Here is a 23,902-nt window from a genome sequence, read left to right as displayed (position 1 = left end):
TTACTCTAGACGGACTGTTTAAGAGAATCGTCACTTCAGAACTCAAATTAAATTACAAGAAATAAAAGATCAAGAAAACTGCTGAAGTCAATAAAAGGAATCCTAGGAACAAGAAATAAAACTTCGAAGTTGAATTAAGAGCAAATTGGTATAAGTGAAAACAAAATAAAATTAACAGTCTTCAGAATGCAACAATAAGGCGTAAAATAATAAAAATGTAAGAAGAGATAAACTATAATCAAATTAAGCTAAAAGCAAGTGCATGTACAATATCTGGAATAAAAGCAAAAACATCGTAATCCTCCAAGACACGACTAAAATCGGCCTGAAGTCCAAAACATTGTTTTATGGCTGAGTATTTGAGATATCCCGTCACTATATGCCGAATACTCAGGGCAAGGTAAATTCTCACAATAGGAAGGCCACGATCAAAAAACAAGTAATTGTATGTCAGATGAGAAAGACCGATACGGATACCATCTAATCTCTACGACAATTGCGGAATTAACTTTACCAATTCCGAAGCTGAGACTTCACACAGAGCAGCTAATTTTCAACCGCCTGATTCCAGTTGCTTTCCAGTAATAATGCATTTAAGTTAGGAAGGAAGTAAACAAGCGCATCTAGGTATCCAGTGTTACTGTCGAAGTGTTTGATAGCTGTCTCAACATGATATTATACAGATGCAACTATAATTTCTAGATTCTTCACAGAAATTTGAAAATATAAACAAGAAAGTGGATTCTCTGTCTCTGAGCAAGATTTCTTTAAAGTACTTGCGAGCTCACTAATAGTGTTAAAACTATTAGTTATAAGTCATATTTCATTTTGCGGATTTTGGAGATTCAGATAACCGAAATCAGTACAAATTTCAGAGATAGTAGTAGCCTATAATCTTTTCCATCTAATTTTCTTGGCAAAACTCTACAAAATTATTTTTTAAATAGCATCAAGAAGTGTTCGAAATACTGACTTTAATGTTTTTTTTTTTTTTTTTTTTTTTTTTTTAAGGAGGAAATATATTGCCTTGGAAGGAATTTGTCCAGTAAGTCTCGTGACCTCACTGTCTCATAACTACATAGTACTGAAACCTCATTTTACCGTAAGCACTTCTGAAGAATGCGTGTCTTTTAATCTTTTATATTATTTGACTCGTTATTTCTGACAAAGAAATAATACATATTACAATTAATCAAACTGAATAATTTCAAAAAGATTAAAACTTAATATGGTATTATCTATGTTTGTTAGTTCGAGAAGTTCCTAGTTAATTACCAGAACTTGATTCCAGATGTTAGTTATTGCCACTGAGATTCTTTTCACTCAAAGACTGCATGTGGTTTTGCAAAATTAGAACACAACTGTTTACTTTTCAATCCCTCACAGTTGAATTATATAGTAAACATAGACATAAGACTAACAAAGTTCATTGGCTGCACAGTTATCTAATTAACAGATGCACAAGCGAATGAAAACATTACGTTATTTACTCATACGTTTATTCTACAATATCTACAAAATCCTGTTTTCTTCCTTTACCATGTTGTAAATAATGATGCCATCATTACAGCCGGAGCTGTCTAATGAACTTTACGTTGCTTTAAAATGGATTAATAGACCTTGATTAATGACAGTTCAACGTCTCCAGAATTTTCAGAACCAAGAATAGAAAAAAGGGGAAGTTAATGCAAACATTCATTTTATGACAAATAAGAAAATTGTCTTTGTTTATACATACTGTATTTTATTTTGTATCTTTACATCAGGGGTTAAATAAATGTTCTAGATACAAACAAGATCCATATCCACTGAAACTAAACATAAGCAGTTTGGTTTCCACCTTTTCAGCTTTCCTCAGAAATAATTACATGAAAAATATCGACTACTAATGTTCCGCCTCCTCACAACAGCCTACCGACTATAAATGGGTCATTATAAAGTCATTTGCTTACCTAGGATGGCCTCTTTCGCTCCTTCCACTGGGCAATCTTTGTAGTAGAAGCTCAACCAGACGACGCCTAATATCAACCACACAAGCTCTACACACATGATGCCTGTGATAAATATAACAAACGTGGTTTAATTAATTAACCCTCACAAGCAAATTCAACATTCATTAAATTATTAAAAATATCACAAGTATCTAACATATAAGAAGGAAATACAAAGACATTGAATTAAAAAATGCATATAGTTTTGAATAACAAGCTTACAATTTTGACATTTTGATTTACTAATAATAAAAGATGAATACTGATACCAGACTACAAGAATTATTTAAAAGTTTCCACTTTTATCGCTCAGCTTTGTTAGGTGCGGTTGAGCTTCAAATTTATGTAACATGCTTTGGAAAATAATATTACTATAGCGTTGTCTCCAGAAAAAATTGCCCTCCCGCTAGGCTATTGGCTATATCGCATACCTTTGATATACGGAACCCCGGGTTTGATTACTGATACAAAAGCCTGGAAACATTTGAGGGTAGGATTCCGTTTTAAAATGTAGATTCACATCTCATTACCTCCAGTATTGAATGGGACGCTAAACTCCAATCCAATCAATCGAAAATTATTCTTAGCACAAATATTTTCAAATCTTATTGACAAACTGAGAATTTGCGTGGCTTTTTAAAAAGAAGTTTAAATCTGATCTTATCTCATTTTAAATCTGTCAGTAGCTTAACTCTCATTAGTAATATATATATATATATATATTTCTAGAACTATTGAACCTACTATTTCATCGGGGGCCGCGGTGGCTCAGTGGTAGAGCGTTCACCTCTGGTGCTAGGGGTCCCGGGTTCGATCCCAGCCCCCGCCAAGTGAACTTTGTGGTGGACAAACACCGTGTGCGTGGGTTTTCTCGGGGTTCTCCCGTTTCCTCCCACTTTCTTCATTCCACCATTTCATTCATCACTCATCATCACCGTCTCCTTTAGCCTAACCGGCATAACCGTGGGACTTAAAACTCAACGATTTCATTTCATTTCTACTATTTCATACTTCCAAGCAAAACGTTTATAATTTACACGAACTAATTTTCGTGTTTCTAACATTTACAAGCTATAACTAAGCGGTAGTTTATTGTCAGAAGTGAGAAGTGAAATTTACAAATAAACTTATATTTCCAGTTTTTTTTCGTTGTAAAAATATAGCTATCTATTTTGGAAACGAAAAGGTATGTTATTTCGATAATTCAAATCAGTACACATGCACACGTATTCCTCTTGGAATTTTGATATTTAACTCATAAAGTGTTTCCAGACTAATAATGGATCATTCTTCACACATTACAGCACTCAGTTGGATCAGCGATAATGGAGGAAATCTTCACTAAATTTATTGCACTAAAAACAATCCATAATAATGTTCAAGTCAGAAGATCAAGTGGTCCAGGAAAGTTGTGAAATTCATTCTCTTCAAACTATGACTCGCGGTGTGTATTGACGCATTGTTATCTTGGATGGCTACACTACTGTTAACAATCAACACCTGTATCATAGGATGCACCTGTTTGCCTAAAATGTCCAACATGTTCACTGGCAGTAATGCATCCTTTCAGAATAAGAATATGACCAACGCAATGGCATGAAATTACGGTCACATTACAGAACCGTCACATATGAGGAGAGAGAACTTTATATGAAAGAAGTGTGGCATGGATTCTCTAAAACAAGTTTCTATTGTTCTATCGACATTGAGGATTTATGATCCATTGTTCTTTCCTGAATAGATTGTAACGGATATAGGGTTTCTAATTATGTTCACTGGTTAACTGATACTCCACCTGAAAGAGAAAAGTGCCGATTTCATATTGTTAATGTATGGAGCACCTCTTCATTTCCACTGATACGTCAAAGAATTTTTAAACCAGTGATGGACGTAAGGCCGATTATTACCACATGTCATTCACTTGGCTACTGCTTGATGCAACGGGTCTAGGTCAAAACCCCCACACTCAAGAAATGTCAAAACACACACACAAACGGTCATAACCCCCACACAAATGGACAAATCTCCCAAACGCACGAACAGTCAAAACCCCCACAGCCAAAACCCCCCACACTCAAGAAATGTCAAAACGCCCACACGATCGGTCATAACCCCCACACAAATGGACAAATCTCCCAAACGCACGAACGGTCAAAACCCCCACAGCCAAAACCCCCACACTCAAGAAATGTCAAAACGCCCACACAATCGGTCATAACCCCCACACAAATGGACAAAACAGCCACACATAGCAACGGTCATAATCCCCACATAAATGGACAAAACTCCCACACAAATGGTCAAAACTCCCACATGAAGAAATTGTCACAACTGCCACACAAATGGACAAAACCCCCACAAAATCGTACAAATCCCCCACACTCTAAAATGATCGTAATTCCACGTCTTTGTTGCGGCTCTTTATGACGCCCAAGAAGAATAGTTGCAACATCAGTTTAATTGGAATAAAAAATGTTATTAAAAAGTACAAGGGCAATACATTCAACCAGGATAATTTCAGAGTGTGGGAGATTTGTCCGATTGTGTGGGGGTTTTGTCCATTTGTGTGGCAGTTGTGACTATTTCTGCGTGTGGGTGTTTTGTCCATTTGTGTGGGGTTTTTGTCCATTTATGTGGGGATTGTGACCGTTGCTATGTGTGGCTGTTTTGTCCATTTGTGTGGGCGTTATGACCGTTGGAGGTTATGACCGACTACCAGTGTGGGGGTTTTGGCTGTGGGGGTTATGACCGTTCGTGTATTTGGGAGATTTGTCCATTTGTGTGGGGGTTATGACCGATCGTGTGGGCGTTTTGACATTTCTTGAGTGTGGGGGTTTTGGCTGTGGGGGTTTTGACCGGTTCCCGATGCAACCTTAAATAATTTCTTCCTATTGAAATGTATGAAGGATCAGATTTATTATCCCAAGTATCCCGGAACTGGAGGTGAACATTAGAACAGCCACTTGAAACCTCTGACAATTTACAAATTTGGAGCGATCTCGATTATCGTATAGATGTTTTTCGAATCACAAAGGGAATGCATATAGAACATCCGCAAGATATGTAACAAAGCCCTGAAGTGTTATTTTATTATATACTAGTTGAATATACCCATGCTTCGCACGGGGGCTGTATTTGGAAGTCAACGCCTGTGGGAGTATCACCATTGATCGCAGCGACCACAAAAACTATGGATTTGATACTAATATCGGTCATTTGGGCTATTTTTATTTATGTCTCGGTAACCCTCCCCCCTGACTCCCAACCCGCATACAATTATAACTAAATTTGCAAGTCATCGCTAATGGAAGTGTCACCACTGATTTCAGCGACCGCGAAAACTAGGGATTTGACACTAATATCGATCATTTTTTAATTACTTTTACGTCTCGGTATCCCCCCCCCCCCGGTGTCTCCCGGCCCGGAGCCGAATAGCGTGAATTTGGAAGTTAATGCGATCGGAGTTTCACCATTCATTTCAGCGACCGCAAAAACTATGGATTTGATACTAATATCGGTCCTTTTGGGCTATTTTTTACATGTCTTGGTATCCCCCCCCCCGCCGACCCCCGGCCCGCATACAATTGTAGCTGAATTTGCAAGTCAGCGCTAATGGAAGTGTCACCATTGATCTCAGCGACCGCGAAAACTATGGATTTGACACTAATATCGATCATTTTTTATTACTTTTACATGTCTCGGTATCCCCTTCCCACCGGTGACCCCCGGTCCGGAGCCGAATAGCGTAAATTTGGAAGTTAATGCGATCAGAGTTTCACTACTGATTTCAGCGACCCCGAAAACTATGAATTCGATACTAATATCGGACATTTTCTACTACTCTTACATGTCACGGTAAACGCCCTCTGAGACCCCCCTGGTTCGAAATTTGAAAAAAAACTTCGTCTTGATCTGGGGCCTGGGCCAAGGTATTCCCTGACTAAAATTTGGTAACACTCGGTCCACTCGCTGGTCCCCAGGCCGCACACAGACAGACAAATACTCAAACTCTTTATTTTATTTATATTAGAAGAAATACAATTACTCGTATCTCAAGTATACTGAGTATGATAGACAGCTGAAACCAAACAATTATTTTGATTGGCCCTGTATTTTCAGTACACAAATATCTCAATCGTCATGTGATAATAACCTTAGGAAAATATTGTTGTGAAATTCCTGAAGTATTACGGTATTTTTCTTAAATAAGAAACCTTTGAATATACGCTCGATTTCAGTTAAAGCTTATGCATTTTAAAGAATGCTTTAAGACATTACGACAGGGGACATTGCACTCTGATTGGTCAATTTATTTAAAAATTACTGATGAAATAATTTTGTCGGATGAGGAATAAACTTCCATGTTTCAGTTTCATAACCATGAAATTAACCAGACAAAATTACAATATATTTGTGGTAAACATGCAATACGCTTTATAGTATGAACATTATACTAAAAATAAAGTTTAATTTCTTGAGCCATTTATACAACGCGCCACGTGTTACTTCAATTTAGAACAGGTACAAATAAACGGAGTTCATACAACCTTGTTGTCTATTCTAATACGAAAGTACTTATATTTTTAAAGTAAACTTATTGTATCCTATCATCACCTTGGAAATACCAATAATAAAACAAGTGTTTCGATTCACAGTGTGAAACTGCAAGGAATTCAATACTCAAACTTGAAGTAGTACATCTATAACTACTGGTTGCAACAGATTAGTAAGATCAAAGATATAACCTGTTCCTGAGAAGATGAATCCCTATCAATAAGCCATCACTCACTACGGATTACTATTTTTGTCTATTGCGATAGAAGTTGAAACCGGAAATCGTTAAGTTGTATCATTTCTGAATCGAATAGACGGTTAAGCGAGGAGATAGAACCTACCTTTGGGAAGGTGAATCGATTGCAAGAAACTGCATCTCGACATCTCTTACTGTTTTTGCTGTACAGAAATCAGTATTGAAAACGGAAGTAGTAAGTTTCAACCACTTCCGGCTTTGGTAGAAAGTTGCGGGTTCCGATGGTGGAATCTCTTTAGACCCTGAATCGTTTGGATAAGACCGTTTGTTGCTATCTAATACCATTTTGTTCTACGTCAATAAATGTTGAAACCACCAGAAATTGTTCATTTGAACCATTTCGGGTCATATGAACCATTTCCGGTTTCAATAGAAGGTTCACGAAGGGGAAGGAACTTATTTTTGGGACGCTATATCAATTGAAAAAACTGCATCTCGATCTCTCTTACCGTTTTTACTCTATAAAAATCAGCATTGAAACCTGTATTAGTAATTTTCAACTTCTAGTTTTTGTAGTGTGTTGTGGGTTGTGACAATATGCTCTGTTGTGATACTGAATCGATGCAAGAAACCGCTTGCCGCTATATATTACATTTTTTATTCTATTGCGATAAGTGTTTAAACAAGAAAAGGTTAAATCGAACCACTTCCGGTTTAAATAGAGATTAATGAAGATGGAACTTATTCTTTGGACAATGAATCGATTGCAAAAGAGAGCAATATACAACATCTTTTCCCGTTCTTGTTCTTGGAAATTACTATTGAAACAGGAAGTAATATTAAATTTTAAACACTTAGCGCTTATAACAGAAAATTAACGGAGGAGATGGAACCTATTCCTGTAACGCTGAATCGACTTTAAAAACCAGCAATTTGAATGACTGTTTACGCTGTGATACCTGTGGACAGACGGACAAAGTCATTCTATATACTTATGCATAGCATAGTTTCGAAGCCTAGAAAGTGTATAAAAGTTCTCAAACTTCTTAAAAATACGTTGATAAATCAAATAAGACACTCAAATAAAACAATTTCATCCGGAAAACAAAGCAGAAAATTGAGTTACATGTAACTTTATTGTTTCACTGAAGTTTACATGTAAAACAAGACTATCGTGTTTTACGTGTAAAGACAGCAAAGTTTCAAGACTTGACATGTTTATGCTTTGACCTGCATACGTGCTCCAACTGACACTCTTCATAACTTCCGCAACCAAAGAATATGATCCATTTTTAAACCCGTCATACACAAGAATATCACTCACTCAGTCAAGAACTAGTAACACGTCAAATATTCCTTCCTTTACCCTCTCTACCCATAGAAAGGTGCTTTGACTCATGGAAAACAAGAATAAGATTGCGTTAGAGGCTCTTAAAAAGAAACATCAGTTTCTTCAAAGATCTTCTTGCCTCTATTCTCAGAACTATTTAAGATTACATCTAGGCGTACCCTTATGTTCTGTGTCTAACGTAACGAGTATTCTGCATTTTCATACTCAGATTTATATTTTATGTAGAGTTATATTTTATATATATATATATATATATATATATATATATATATATATATATATATATATATATATATATATAATTTCACAAGGATGGTCTTTATTTTTCGACTTACAAGTATTTTTTTGTGTCTCATACCCTAATACAATTCTATATTAGCCTAAATAACCCATAATACTAAATGGAGCCCCACGTGACCTAAAGTTTTGAATGCATTTACAATATGAAGCAAAGATAGTTCGTAAATTTGGAAAGACAAGATAAACTGATATTATGAGTACAATAACTATTAAATGATTAGAGGTAAGTTGAAAATAACGCCAGTCATTTGTTTCTGGTGAAAGCACTCCAAGATGTGTCATGTGAATCCTTCCTATTAAAACTTTTGGATCTGAATCCAAAATGGTGGACTTTAAGATGGCCGCCATGATGGCACTATACAGTAATAGATGCAGTTCTACCTTCATTACCCCTATCTAAGATATGCTATCACCCCTTCTAGCCTTTGTAAATGTAGAAGCTAACTTTGCCTGCCTTTGTACCGTATATTGTGAATGCTTTGAAAAGGCGAGGTCGCCAAAATTTGGGGAACCATTTAATATTACTCAATTCAGCTATTTTTCTTAAAGGGCTACTTAGACAAAACATGGAATCATTTTAGGGAATGAGACTCAAAAAGCCCCAAAAGTCGAAAATAGGGACCATCTTAATATTTAAATATATATTGTGGACCATTGATACGCCCTTGTAACGTTTGAACTAATAGAAAAAAAAAACACTGCAATTTCTTACCATGCATATTCTGTGTTGCCAACCGAATATAAGCTCATGACGCCAGGCTATTACATGTATCAACTCTGCATGTTAGGTGAAGGCTTACAGTATATCATTGTTATTCAGTGTTGTAAACTAAAGGCGCTACAGTGTGAAAAACATCCAAAGTTTTGCAAGTATATTTGAAGTATGTAATAATCTGACGTAGTGCTATTTAAAAAGTACGTAATTTTGTTGGGTTCGCAACACTATCAATATGATTATATTGGAAGTATGTCAAATGATATTCCCCAATTCATGTTTGCATGATACTAAATTTCAGAGTTTTGTGTACATTGCTTAAAACTTAGGTGTTATATATATAGGGTGTTTCAAAGCAACACCAACAACGTTTGGGAAGTGATTCCTGACACCAAGATAAGACAAAAAGTATAGACCAACCTGGGTGCCAGGGAGTTTGCATACAGGCATATAATTTGAAGTACTCACCAACTACCTCTATAAAAATTGTTGCGAAAGTACCGCAGGATTCTGAAACATGTATTTGTGTGTGTGTGTGTGTGTGTTTATAAACTTTCAGTATTTTTTCTTAAAACATTACAACTTATTCTAGTTTGGCTTATTCAAACAACCACGTTTTCATACAAATTTCAACAAAATTGCCTTCCTTTTACTTTATTTTTTTAAATCACCATTGTATCACAATTTGTTGCAATCAGAATACGAAATTAATCACATTGCTCAAGTCCCAAGATGGTTCAACGTGATGTTGATGACTGCTTTAGACATCGACAAAAATTTTTACGAAATCTACGCAATAGAGAGATTTAGATGGATTTAACAGAAAACCAACGAGGAAATGATGAAATAATAGAAGCGAAATAAACAATATTAACTATAATCAAAAAGAGGAAGAAAATTTGGTTTGATTGAGAACTGTGTCCTGATAGGAAGTACGGTGGAAGGAACAGAGAGTGGTGAAAAGCTATAATTGATAGACGGTATTTAAATTAAAAAGGAAGTGTTGCGTAAAGTAGAAGAGGTTAGCTGAAGACCGTGGTTTATGGATGCTCCTTAATTTGCGGCAAGTGACTCTAATAATGGGAGAACTTATGATAATATTACCAGAACTGTGCAAAATGTGTATGTTTATCTCCGTGGGCGTCTCCACACTTATTTTTAGACGTCTTTTAGCATATGGTTTTATGCTTTCCAAGCCTCAACTAGAAAGTAATGATGGCTTTTATTGGTTACTAGTGATCACGTCAATCGTAAGAAATTTAAAGCTGTACTACAGATAAAAGTTACTTTATCATACTCCTCTCACTGCACATATCAGCATCCTTAAACATTGGCCATTTTATCCAAATGTTTGGAAGTTTTAGTAAGGTCTGAATCAAAGAATGTGTGATTGGTTGTTACCATTGGTTAAAAGAAACACTTTAACTCACTTGAAGAATGCTTATGTATCCTAGGCATATTTGAAACAATTTATAGGAAGAAGAATTTGCAGCAAAGAAGAAAAAGCAGTTGGAAAGCTTATCTCCTTAATTATCTTCGATGACAGTTATAGTCCATTGCCACTGAGATTTAGTGTTCTCAACTATGAAGTTTGTCTGGAAGATTTCTTCACTCAACTGTCTTTTTGGTTTGATATATATATATGTATGTGTATGTGTGTGTATGTGTGGAGAGGAAGAGACAGAAATTTGACAGGCGGGATGCGGACACAACATCCTTCACTGACAATGACGAATAGCCGTCGGAAGTTGTCCGTGAATCTTCTACGTAGTCCTTTCTTGGCTTCTTCTCCGTTTCTTCCCGTGATTCTATCTTGGCACCTTTTCCGCTACAATACCACAGGACCAGACACCGCACCTTGTATTCGATTGTGTTTGACTTTCTACTTTCGTCTTTTACTTGCACTGAATGTTAACAATTAGAAGCACTGTCAACTACTCTAGTGGGCAAAGAAGTATTGTTTGGAGGAGCTAGTTGCCTTCTGGACGATTAATGTAGGCTTATAAGTATGGAATTTTACATCAAATCAGAATAAAGTAGTGCAATATTTTATATACAGGGCTAAGAAAAGAAATCCCTTTCTGGGCGGCGGTGACCCACCGTTCGTACTTATCACAGATGCCATGTATAATGCAGTAAAACTTGCTGCAGTTGATTTCCTCTCTAACATAACTACCTGTTTCATTTGGAAAATATATCAGAAACTTCAGCTGCAACCATAAGTTGTAACTACGTAATACGTTGTTCACTTGAGAACTTGGAAATTTTGCGTCCAAACAGGAATTTCAAAATAGAAGGTTCTGTCCTATGAGCAGGTCAATCAATATCACTTTACTGATACTATCATCATCATCAAATCTTTGCATTTATATTCTACATTGCAAGGCATTTTGTGGTTCCGTTCACACGGATGTATTGAGCCATGTATTCTTAGTTTTCGTTAAGTTTTTGAATATTTTTCCTTTTGTAGATCATCTACAGGACATTTATAATAGATCAGATTAATGCTGTAAAGTGTAAAAGGGAAACAAAAATTAACCATAACTCTTTTCCACTGCTTGATGTTCAAAGTCCATTAGATGGAAGACGTAAAAAATAAATTCCCGTAATATACTGCAGCATTAAAAATATACTAAAGTCATACGATGCGAATGGGAATCAGATACAGGGTGTTAATGAGCTAGACAGACAAACAATTCTCACATCAGAATAAGAAGAAAAGTTCACATGGGCATGAGGGGAAGAGTGAATAGTTTCGGAGCTAGGGTGATTCAAAAGCATGAAAAAATACATCATAGCATGTTATTCCGAGCACAAAGAACTTTGAACGTGGTGGTTTTTAACACTTCGACTTCCCGCCGATGCATTTCATGTTTACAGGTGCCAAGGCTTACTTTTAGCCTACTTTCGTCCCATCTTTAAATCCGATAATATCTGGAAATTTTTTATGCCCTGTGAGGAATCCCTTTCACACTGAGGAAGACAAGTTTTCACAAGCTTAATCTGTGTATCGAAAGAGCATCGAATGAAGCGTTCTGCTTACAGCACAGATCCTTTAATTATGGGGTGCCGCGGGAAATTTTACATTACTAAAATGAGCATGAATAAACAAACAACTTTTTGTATTAAAACTTTCTTGTGTGAGACAGTATTTACAATTTAGTTATATTTTGCACATTTAAATAAAATGTCTAATGCTTATAAATCATAAACAACTGTAGACAGAAGGATGGAACAAAAAATAAGACAGGAAAATGTTAGAAGAGTTGGGTTGGCAAGGTAATTTACTTGTTACGTTTTTTACGAAAATTATGCATAATTTACTTGAATTTAAGTAGAAAACCGTTCTTTACGCAGATGTAAAAAGCTATTTTTCTTTTCTTAAGAAAAGGAAACCATTCAAAAGCAGGACACAATCAAAAGTGGCACGTAAAATACTATTTCTTTAAACTTGCTGGCATCAAGTGAAGCGAAGCCTAAACTTTCAGAGTAAAACCTCCCTGGTCAAAATCTCGCTGTGCCAAATTCAATTTTTTCAATGTGTTCAAAATATCGCTTATGTATATACACTTAAAATAGCTTATATAGTTCACTTCTATTAATGGACACCTTCAAAATACCGACATATTTTGTTTCGGCAAGAACACATATATTATAACGGGCATATCCCTCTATTTTATGGGCACTCTCAGATATAGACACGGATAGTCTTCTTCCCTCCCCTCCCTTTCCCGCCCACGCAACATGCTCTATTTTACCTCTTCATAACGGACGGACAGGAACTAGTATTCTCAATTCACACCGAAGACTTCACCTTTCTGCATTTTAAAAATAAATTCGAATGCAGCACTGGAGACACAAAAAATCATTTCAAGTGATTCAGCTGTTTTCAAGTATTGATGACACTGACAACAACGGATGTGGAGAAAAGGTCCTTGATAACTTGGTCCTTTCCCCCTTAAAAATTGAATTTTCGAAGACGTTGGATCACGTTTCCACTCATTTTTAATGAAGAATTTATATACAGAGTTTCATATTCTTAACTTAAAGAATTCATGTTATAGTAGACTTTCAGCATTCATTTTGAATCTCCAGCGGGATTTGCAGTTCACTCTCACCAAACAATTTAACTAAAATAGATTCGATGGATAAGATTTCTCCTAATTTCGTTGATTTGATTTGATTTTGAGTTTAACGTTCCGTTCAGCAGCGAGGCCATACGAGACATGAACCTACTGATTAACGTGGGATCCAAACCACATGATCTCCAGCCGAAAGTCGAACCCGGGTCTCCTACGCCAAAGGCGCGTACGCTAACTACTTAGCCACGACGCAGCCGATCTTCTAGTTGTGGTTTCTTTTACAATTATACATCGTTTGAATCGTCAATTTTTGTTTCTTCTAACGTGTAAATTAACAATTTATTATTATTATTAGATCTATTATTATTATTATTATTATTATAATTATTATTATTATTATTATTATTATTATTATTATTATTATTATTATTATTATTATTATTAATGCCTGATTTCGGCCTGCCAATATTTGCTCAGCGAGATTTTGGGCAGCTAGGTTTTGCCCGAAAAATTTTGGCCAGGAAATAGTTTGGCCCTCGAGGTTTTAGGTGGCGAGATTTTACTCACACAAGCTTTTAGTCAGCGAGATTTTGGGCAGCTAGGTTTTGCCCGAAAAATTTTGGCCAGGAAATAGTTTGGCCCTCGAGGTTTTAGATGGCGAGATTTTACTCACACAAGGTTTTAGCCAGCGAGGTTTTGTGTGGCTAGGTTTCGGCGACATGGAATTCTTGGTGGCAAGATTTCGGCTACAGGATTTTGTTCGTATACTACAAAACATTATGAAATGTTCAAGTATAATCGTGCGCGCTGCAAATCATAATATTTATGTGCACTTTATGAAGACAATATAGGTTTATAAAATTGCAAAATTCAGGAAGAGCCTATTCAAATTTGGAGGAAGCTTCTTCTTTGTGTCAAACCAAACTTTAACCAGCAGGAAGAAAGTTTTAATTTACAGACTTGTTTCTTGTTTTTCTTTTTCTTTTACCTACATTACATATTTTGCATCTTTTACACGTGTTTACGCGTATTTTACGCGTCACGAAGAAAACGTTTTTTAACGTGTAATTACTCAACCCTCCCCAAGGGCTCCCTATCATGAGAGCCTCACAGGATTTCCGGAAAATTTTACAAAGTTAAGTATGTGTTTTGATGCATCATTAAAAGAATCGTGGAAAAACAACTTTTAATAAAAAATATTTACAAGTTTCAAAGAAGTTCTGGAAGCAGTTTTTCTATTATTTGCTGCAGTTTTGTGCTTTAACATTATTTCCTGCCTTTTTGCCGCTTTTTAGTTACTTTTTTATTATTTTCTGCTTTTAGTATCTTCTTTAAAGTTGTTTAATATATTTTTGAAAGTTTGATTTATTTCTTCATTTTCATTTACTGTAATAATTCAGATCAGCGAAGTTCAAACTTTTTAGGAGGTCAAAGAAACCTTAGGTGGGCAAGTATAAAGTATGAATCTACATGGAGCCAATGGGCCTAACGAAATGTATATGAAAACATCACGCAAGCTACTATAGTAAACACGCTTATCAAAATCATAGTATCTATGGTGAAGTTATGTGTGAACATGCAGACAATTGTGGTGTTGAATCTGACTCCCATAAAAAAGTTTCTTGGAATAGCTTCAATTGCTATCATTTTACCCTTATGAAGTTAATAGGAAATCACCAGGAAATAATATTCTCACAAATAAAACATGAAAAGAACCACCAAAATCGGTATACTTATGTCGAAGCTACTCATCAAAATACGCACAATGAAGTCGCTTAGTAACGGTATTAACACATCTTCACGTTTTAAAGTAATTACTGTATTTTTTCGAGAATATGTAGAATTTCATTTACGTTGCAGAATAGTTTAAGACCATTTGATTTTTTGAGTTCGAATTTGATGGTATTCAATTCTACATCTCTTAAGTAGTCTACACACCAAATTTAAACTTTCACAAACTAAGGGGTCAGAAGTTATTGAGGGTCGAAGTTTTGCCGAAAATACAGTGTCTCCGGATAGAATTACAGGCCTTGTATAGAACGTTTAACAGATTTGTTCCATATATTTTTGTTTAAGTAGCAATTGAGATCTTTTCTGCAAAAAAATTGACTAGGCCAAATCAATAATTTGGTGATTCATGAATCAAATACCTGGATATCATAATACATCATTCCATCACCAAGTTCCTCAAGATATATTATCAAGCATGCTCTGATCAAGATCGAATGAGATGCATCGACCTCGCATATAAGCCAATAGGTTCAGTTAGTTGGCGAAGCTGTCACACATTTATTTATTTATTATTTTACACATAAACGTTGCTCTGCTCAGCGATTTGTATTTTTAGTGTAAGTCATTTATCTTTATCTATACAGTTGGACCATTTATCTTGATACGCCCCTGTAACTTTTAAACTAATAGACAAAAAACGTTGAAGTTTTGTACCATATAAATACAAGCAGAGGAATTGTTTGATATATTCTGTAATGTCACAAGGTTAAGAGTGTTGCCAGCTTAACATAAAGTTCTATTTTACAAATAGTAATATGTCCATGTATTACAATTTAAATGCATATTAAACGAAAACTTACAATAACACATTTGTTACTCAGTGTTGTAAACTACTGACGTTACAGTACCACAAATACCCAGAGTTTAGTGGCCTCTATAGCGGTAATAACGCAAGTTAGACGAACGGGATTTGTAATCCAAAGTTCTTTAGTATCTAGCAGTATGATCATGACAGGATGGATTTCAAATAAATAGAAACAGAGACAGAAGGGATTTAAAATTTCTCTTTTTTAAAGCATTTATTTCGAGAAAAACTGCTTAGATAAGTAAGTCATCCAATTACATATATGGTTTTCAACAAATGTAAAAATCATAGCAATTTGATATTTCAAACTGTTCTGGGGATATGGTAAATGCTAGTAAAGTTTGCAACTCTGCTTAAATTATGTAATTCCCAGAATTTGTTCTAATAATATCTAGCAATAGGTATTGTTGTAATGTTATAGAAGCATACTGAGAAAAAAATATGTGACGTACGTAAAATCGCATGTTACATTTGTAAATCCTGCAGTTTTTGGACTTAACGTACAGCAAAAGTGAACTGAAAACGCATGTTTTATAATACTTTTTGTATGTGTTTCATCTATACGTACTTTTCGTATGGAACAATATAGGCGGACAGATGTCACATACAAATGGACGTATATAACATATACAGTAACTGACGAAGGTAACATACATATATGTATGTAATATAAGGAATACTGTTAGATATCAGACATCCTGCAACGGCATGATGTAATACATAAGGGCAGTGTCTATGTAGCATACGAATAGCGTATGCTTCGTACTGATTTCTGCAGTAAGCAAGATTCTGTAAATTTGTACAATATGCTGCTGTCCGAAGAAGGAATTTTTCGCAGTGCAAAGTAAATCAAAAATTGTTTTAAAAAGTTCCTACAAACACACCATTTTAAGTAATATATCAAATTTAACAATTTTTTATGTCTCCGGAATGGACTGAGATATTTATGAAAACAAATTGATGTAAACGGCATTATGATATTTATGTCTATCGAAAAGCACCTACGTAATTAGATGTGATTCTTATCTCAACAGTTTTTCGAAACCAAGTACTTTGAAGGTAGCTACATTTTCAATTTTGTAACTTCGTCTTTACTTTTTCAACATATGCATTTGACACTAAAGTAATGTGGGTATGAATTATCCCGTTCGTGCTACTTGCGTTATTATTGTCGTTTGTGATATTTTAGCATTCTCAATTTGCAACACTGCATAAGAAGTGTAGTGCTGTAAGTTTCCATTTTACATATAAATTTGAAATATGTAATAGTATGAGGTAGTGAAAAAACACAACTTTATGTTGGGTTGGCAACATTGTTAATCAGTTGTTTAGTTATTCTGGAATTCCGAAATCTCGGAATTCCGGAAGTTCACTCCGAAATTTCGAAATCTCAGAATTCCGGAATTTCGGAATTCCGAAAGTTCACCCAAAATGTCGGAATTCAGAAATCTCAAATTCCGGAACTTCAGTCCGATATTTCGGAATTTCTAAAACTCGGAATTCCAGAATCTAGGAACTTCAGCAAAAAATTTCGGAATTTCGAAAACTCGAAACTCCGGAATTTCGGAACTTGAGCTAGAAATTTCCGAATTCCAGAATATGAGAACTTTCGTTCAGCATTTCCGAATCTTTGAAATTCGGAATACCCAATAATGGTACGTCGATCCAGCATATCGGAATGTTGGAATCCTGGCCCGCGAAATTGCAGAACCGAATAACTTCCGATTTTGAAATTTTAGAATTCCTTGATTTTATAACTATAAAAGTTCAGAATCTGGACTCTTCAAGTAATATAATTTCCTAATTTCATGCCTAATAAATGTTTGTAATAATGATCTTAGTGCCACAATGAAAAGTGAACAATTGTGTATTTCACAAAATTAATTGTTCAGTTTGTATTTATATTGTAAGTGAAAATAAACAATTTATATTGAAGAAAAAAACATGATTATGAGATAGACACCCACACTCAGACAACTGTAATGATGAAACTTACTCCCCTTTATTCATTGTTTCTGCAGAACGGAAAGTGCTGAGCAGGACTCACTGAACAAAGTGTAAAGACTTCATTTACTGGTTCTTGTCTTGTTGTAATGTTCTATCCAAGGGGAGGTTCTATCATGTTTATACATCGTTGCTAGCTGAACCACCAGTGCAATACGGAAAAAGTATCAACCAGTTTCTTCCCTGCGTGGCTTCAAAATCACATATAGAAAATGGAAAATTTAGAACCAGTGTGAAGCCATAGATTGCGATTTTCGTATTCATTACCTACATATTTACTTGCACACTTCAGCCGATATTCCTCTGCTATTATTCCACCCTCGTACTCCTCAATATTTAGAATCCAGGTCCTGGACACGTAGCTGAAATGCTCGTTCTGCGGACGGGGAGATTAACTTTATCAAAAATATTTGAACCCCCAACTCCCCTTAAGATACACACACATTTCAACGACTGATTTTGCGTTTTATCTCGAAAACTACGGATTCGACACTAATATCGGTAGTTTCCAATTATTGTTACATGTCACCTCTTCCCACTCCAACCATAGGTGCTAGGGGGTCTTGAGGGCTAAACATCAACTTAAATGGCATCGAGAGTGTCAGTGTTAATCTCAGCGACAGAAAAAACTATGATTTCCAAATTAATATCAGTCGCGTCTCATTATTTTTACATGTCACCCTCTTTCAACCTATCTCCTTGTAGAGCTAGGTGGTCTTAAACACACAACTTATTTCCAAGTTGTAGTCATATGTGTACGAAGTTCGGTTGAAATTGCTTCAGGCGTTCCAAAATTATGCTGGAACTAACATACATCCATTTTTATAAGACAAAGCACATAGTTGTTCTCCCTCATGATTTTCTTTGTTTTAAATTTCTTGTATTAGGAAAATGCCAACTTTTCAGTAAAAAACATGTGGTTTGGAGCTCACATACATAGTTGGTCCCGTCACTAGCTGATAGAAATAGTTTTTCATAACGTAGGTTCTGCATAATGCTGTACCGTAATTATGTATTTCTTGTAGATAGCATGGCACAAAAATTATTTCAGTTATACCATGCTATCTTTTTCTAATACACAAAATGTAAACTTTTCTTAATGTCAGATGTATTTTGCACTAATATAAAGAGGAAATGAAAATATGATAGATCTGGACTACGGAGAATTGGAAAAAGAATGTAATATATTTATAATAACTGTAATTAATATTTGTAAAAACAGTGGAGAAATATGAAATATACAATCAATCTAGATTTCAACACAAAGTAATAATGAAATGTCATATCAATAAAGTTTTAATCAACTGATATTTCTTTAACTTAAAGGAAACCTATAATTTTAGTTTCTACCGTAAATCATAATCGGACAGCTTTACATAATAGCGGACCTTTATAACCTATCTGTTTATAAGATCAATAAAATAAAATACCTTAATGTGTTTAAAGATGATGGTTAATGTAATTTAAATTTCGCATGAATGTTTATTGATTAGAATATACATTATTACAATTAATTTACAAAAAAAAAAAAAAAAGAAAAGAAAAGAAAAGAAAAAGAAAAAGAAAAATATACATTTCCTCAAATCCAATACTATCATTGCACAATACTTTTCTGAACACGACACTCAGTGATAGAACAACCTTTATATCGTCGGAATCTGATGTATAAAATCAGTTCCTCGATCCCGACTCGTGAGACGATAGTTATGTTCGCGACAATTTTCAAAAGAATAAATGTTTTAAAAATTAGAAATAATATTCTATATATTTGATGAATGCCACTAAACCTGATTGTATGTGTAAATTATTTCTACTACAAAAGTTTACTTTTGAAAATTCTTTTATCCTTTCATAGCATTTTCAATCTGGTTAGTTTTACTAGGACACATATAAAAGGCAGAGTGGAAATGTACATTAACTACAAATTAAAATAAAAAGTACTTATCGTGATGAAACATAAGGAAATGTTATACAAATAACATAATAACAATATACTGTATATTATGCATATTTTAATACGTAACACTAGAAAACTAAGGAAATGTTATACTGTACAAACATTTTAAATACGAAATATTATGAAACTTAAGAAATGTACTTAAAACTGGAAAAAGGGGGCCGTTGCCACAGCAACCACTGTTGCCATAACAACGAATCCTGTCACCGCTCGTCAATCTAAAACTGATTGAGGAAAAAGGAAGCTGCAACAAATGTGATGCACAGAATAAGTCGTGAGTGGGAACCCTTCACCCCTGATAGGGATGTTCATGAAGCTATCAGCTTATGCCTAATTATATTGGAATATAATTTCCATTTCTTAATTTCTTAATTTCGAACATACTAGGTTCGATCGAAAAGAGAAAACCTTTTATCGGACTTCTAAAGAAAATAAAATCAAATAAATACATGACCGTGTTTATTACATATAGAATTCCCAGTCACGACCCCCCTTTCAGTTTTATTAAAAAAGAAATTAGAAGAAGGAGAAGAAGATGAAGAAAAGAAAAAGAAGATAGAAGAGGAAAGATGTAAAGTAAGAAGGTGATAAAGGGGAAGCTGTTACTAGATATTTTGAGGAATATGGTAAAGGAAAGTGAATAATTATCTAATTGTGATCATTTCCAATAGCTATTGGGTGAATGTCTGGTATTAGGGTGATCAAAGGTAGACACATGTTAACCCATACATCCCCGATCTAGATCCATTTGACCCCAACTACCGAATTATCCCAATCTAGCTCGGAGATAGACGAGAAAGTTTAATTTTACCGTTTATTCAATATTTCCAGAAGTTTTAGACTAATATTCAATATTTGAAAAATGAACGACGAAGTTGATGGCATGTTAGAAATGACCACAGAAAAAAAAAATCAGAGTATCACATATTTGTCGAAGATTTTGACTTTCGCAGTTCTCACATGATAATCATTCGTTCAGGCTACTTCAGTCCTTTTTACTTCCTTCATAGAGCCAACTTAAGTTAGTATTAACATTCAATGAGTTCAATTGATAACTACCAATAATTATAATAAATTACACATGTATGACAAGATAATTGGTGCACTTAATACTAAACCTACATTTCACTCACACACACATTCATACAGGACAATGTATACTTCGGGTTGTATTTGGTTGAATTAAACTAACCTAACTACAATGCTATAGACATTTATTACATTTCAATAGAAGAAGATTTAGTTTGACATAACAGAAAAAAATTTAATACATGAAAAGAATGTTTCATAAACATGCACAGAAATTCGCTACTTGCAACAAGATCAAATAACACATTTCCCTTTTATATATATATATTAAAAGTTGAATTACATGAAAAAGAATTAAACCAAAGACGAAACAAGAAAAAAGAAGAAAAAAAAAACTTCAAGGGTCAAGATATATTTAAAATTCAGTGCAATGAATACATATCGTTGCAGGCAAAAGAGAAAAAATAATTGGTTAATCATTCAAAAAAAAAAAAACACTTTAGTAATATTTTATTGAGTCTTTGTCTCAATAGGAGACATATCGACAGTTTTATGAGTCTTTGTTTTTACGTCGATAATAGCTTCTTTTTCCAACTCTCTTTTTACGCACTGTGGTTTGTGTCCATGAGAGTATTCAATTGTTTTTGTTTTAACTATAGACAACTAATTGCTTCATATCACATATATGTATATCTATATTTCTCATTTCGTCACTCGACGCACTTGATCTAAAATTTCAAAGTTTGTCAATATTAAAGAAAATTTATCAAATCCAGTCACAGATATTGGGAACATATTTCCATATTCCGGTATTCACATTAAACAGATTTCAGTTCGTTGAATTTAAGATCACTAATTTTTTTTTCTAGTATAGATCTTGTAGTCAAAAGATTCTAAATATTGAATAGTTTGGTTTCCGATCGCAGGGGAAGGATTTGTTTCATGGTTTACTGATGGAAAGATTCGTTGGAGGGGCGCACTGTTTCGTAGGTTGCTAATTTCACTCGCAAAGTAAATTTGAGTAAGGATTAGGGTTATTCTTATTTATCTTACGACCCGCTACTTGTTTTATTCACATGCAGTAGTTAACATTATATTCCACTTTAATAGTTACAAAAATTAATAACAACTCAACAAAAAGTAATTTATGACAATTTACGCGGGAATACTATATATCACAAATAGTTAGTTAATACCGGGTGTCAAAAATCTATGGCAACCTAACAAGACCAGGGTAAATATCGAGCCCATTACATACATACTCGCATATATATATATGTATTCATATTAATCAATACAATAAATTTCACTTTGATATCTATCTTAATATTTCATCGACGTTTAAATTCTACATCACCGTTCATATTCGACAAGTATTCATATTTTATAAATATTTATATTTATTTGGCTCAAAGACAAAACAAAAACCCTGACTATCAAAGTTCACTTTTTTCCTTCATAAGGTTGCAACATTGTATTTCATATGAATAAACCCGATAATCAATAATCATTTTCAACTTACTAAAGATCCGCGTATATATACAACAAAAAAAATAGCTGGTGTTATTTAATGAGTTGACATAAGAGGTGGAAAATGCAACAAATAGAGCAGGCACGTAACTTTTAACACTATGTAAGTACATATATAGATGTATATACAGGAAAAAAAAATCAATGTTATTCGAAACTAGTGGGCCCAAACTATTAATACATACACACTATATGACCAATCAATAGAAATAAAAACCAGAAATCAGTAATCAATTGATATAAGTTGTATGATCAATGAATAACAAAGGTTTCTAGGAATCTGAAAGCATAGTGTACCTTCTCGTCAATTTCTCCCGTGGTGGATTGAATATCGCGAAAATGGTCCGCTATAACATAAATATTAATTTAGTAGCAGTTAGTTTAATCGGATAGTCCGAACTGAGTTATATGAACACTGCACAATAAATAAATAAGGTAAGCAACAAAAAAAAAAAAAATCTCGGAGAGGCAATGAATGTTAAAGGTACAAATGACCGAAACCTGTACTTTTCGATGATCACAGGATATAGCAGTTGGTTTTCTTAATTATCATTTCTGTCATCCTTTAGAAGTAATTCCCACATGATGCTACTCTATCTATTGAAAGGCTTAAGATCTGGGGCTGTTGTTAGGAGGTACATAAATGCAAAGTAACACACAATTCCCAACTATAATTTACTATCCAAGTAGCAAACTCGGTTGGATGAATGCACTGGTGTGGAAGTCAAAACGCGAGAGATTTTTTTTTTCTTCGTAAACATATTCATATTTTCACAATATAGAATTCACTAGGCCTATCCATTTAAATATAGGGGTCGTCATCTCGTTCATATTATATATCATATTATTAACATATCATTACATTCATTCATTATCTACTAATTTTCGCGCGAAGTAATATTTTATAAACACCCTATTTCGTACATTTTACACGCAGGCCATACACATATTTACATTACGCAGTAATAAATATATATATATATAACTATCACAATCTATCACGCTCAAACCACCACACGATCACATTCATCGAACCACGTACTCTTTATTTCGAAGCACCCAAATTGTATTTACCTTGCAGGTTTAAAAAAAAATCATACATGTATTTACGGAAAGTTAAATTGTCAATGATTAATCTATTTCTGATTTGTTGATAAAACTGAAGCAACAATGGAATTTTCTACAGCCACGGGAAAAGAGAATTTAATACTACATTTTTAAACGAACAGTAACAGCATATGGGCTTTACTTCTATTAAGAAAATAGGTGTTCTTTATTTCAGCGGATTATTCATTAACTACTGGACCTAGCAAGCTGAAATTTTCAGTACAGTAAGATCTCATGCTATTTTATACGAAGGTATACTCATCCGAACCGAAAACCATGTCCACGGGAAGTAATTTGAGAATAACTGTCCAAAATCAAACAATCTAACTCACTAAGTCATGCGATGTCGTACTGTCAACAAACAATTGACTACCGAAAACTGACGCTATGGCGCTGTAGTGGAGGCATAATTTACCGTGTACTGAAATGTATACTTGTACTCATTAATCAGAAATTTAATATTTACTCTGGTTTATTTATGTTAGAAAAA

At 34.4% G+C, this 23,902-nt stretch overlaps 1 protein-coding gene across 3 annotated transcripts in view; it reads right to left on the bottom strand.

Moving 5' to 3' along the window:
* inaE (inactivation no afterpotential E) overlaps positions 1 to 23,902 on the bottom strand; it is a 703,344-nt gene that overhangs the window by 274,600 nt on the left and 404,842 nt on the right. For all 3 annotated transcript variants that reach the window (XM_081728566.1, XM_081728568.1, XM_081728569.1), the window contains exon 3: positions 1,953 to 2,054. In XM_081728566.1, coding sequence (XP_081584692.1) covers positions 1,953 to 2,054 — 102 coding nt within the window. The remainder of the gene's footprint in view (positions 1 to 1,952; positions 2,055 to 23,902) is intronic.

The sequence above is a fragment of the Thermobia domestica genome, chromosome 10, assembly GCF_964235325.1.
Source record: "Thermobia domestica chromosome 10, izTheDome1.hap1.1, whole genome shotgun sequence".
In the NCBI taxonomy this organism is placed as follows: domain Eukaryota; kingdom Metazoa; phylum Arthropoda; class Insecta; order Zygentoma; family Lepismatidae; genus Thermobia; species Thermobia domestica.
This window is presented reverse-complemented; position numbering and strand designations above follow the sequence as displayed.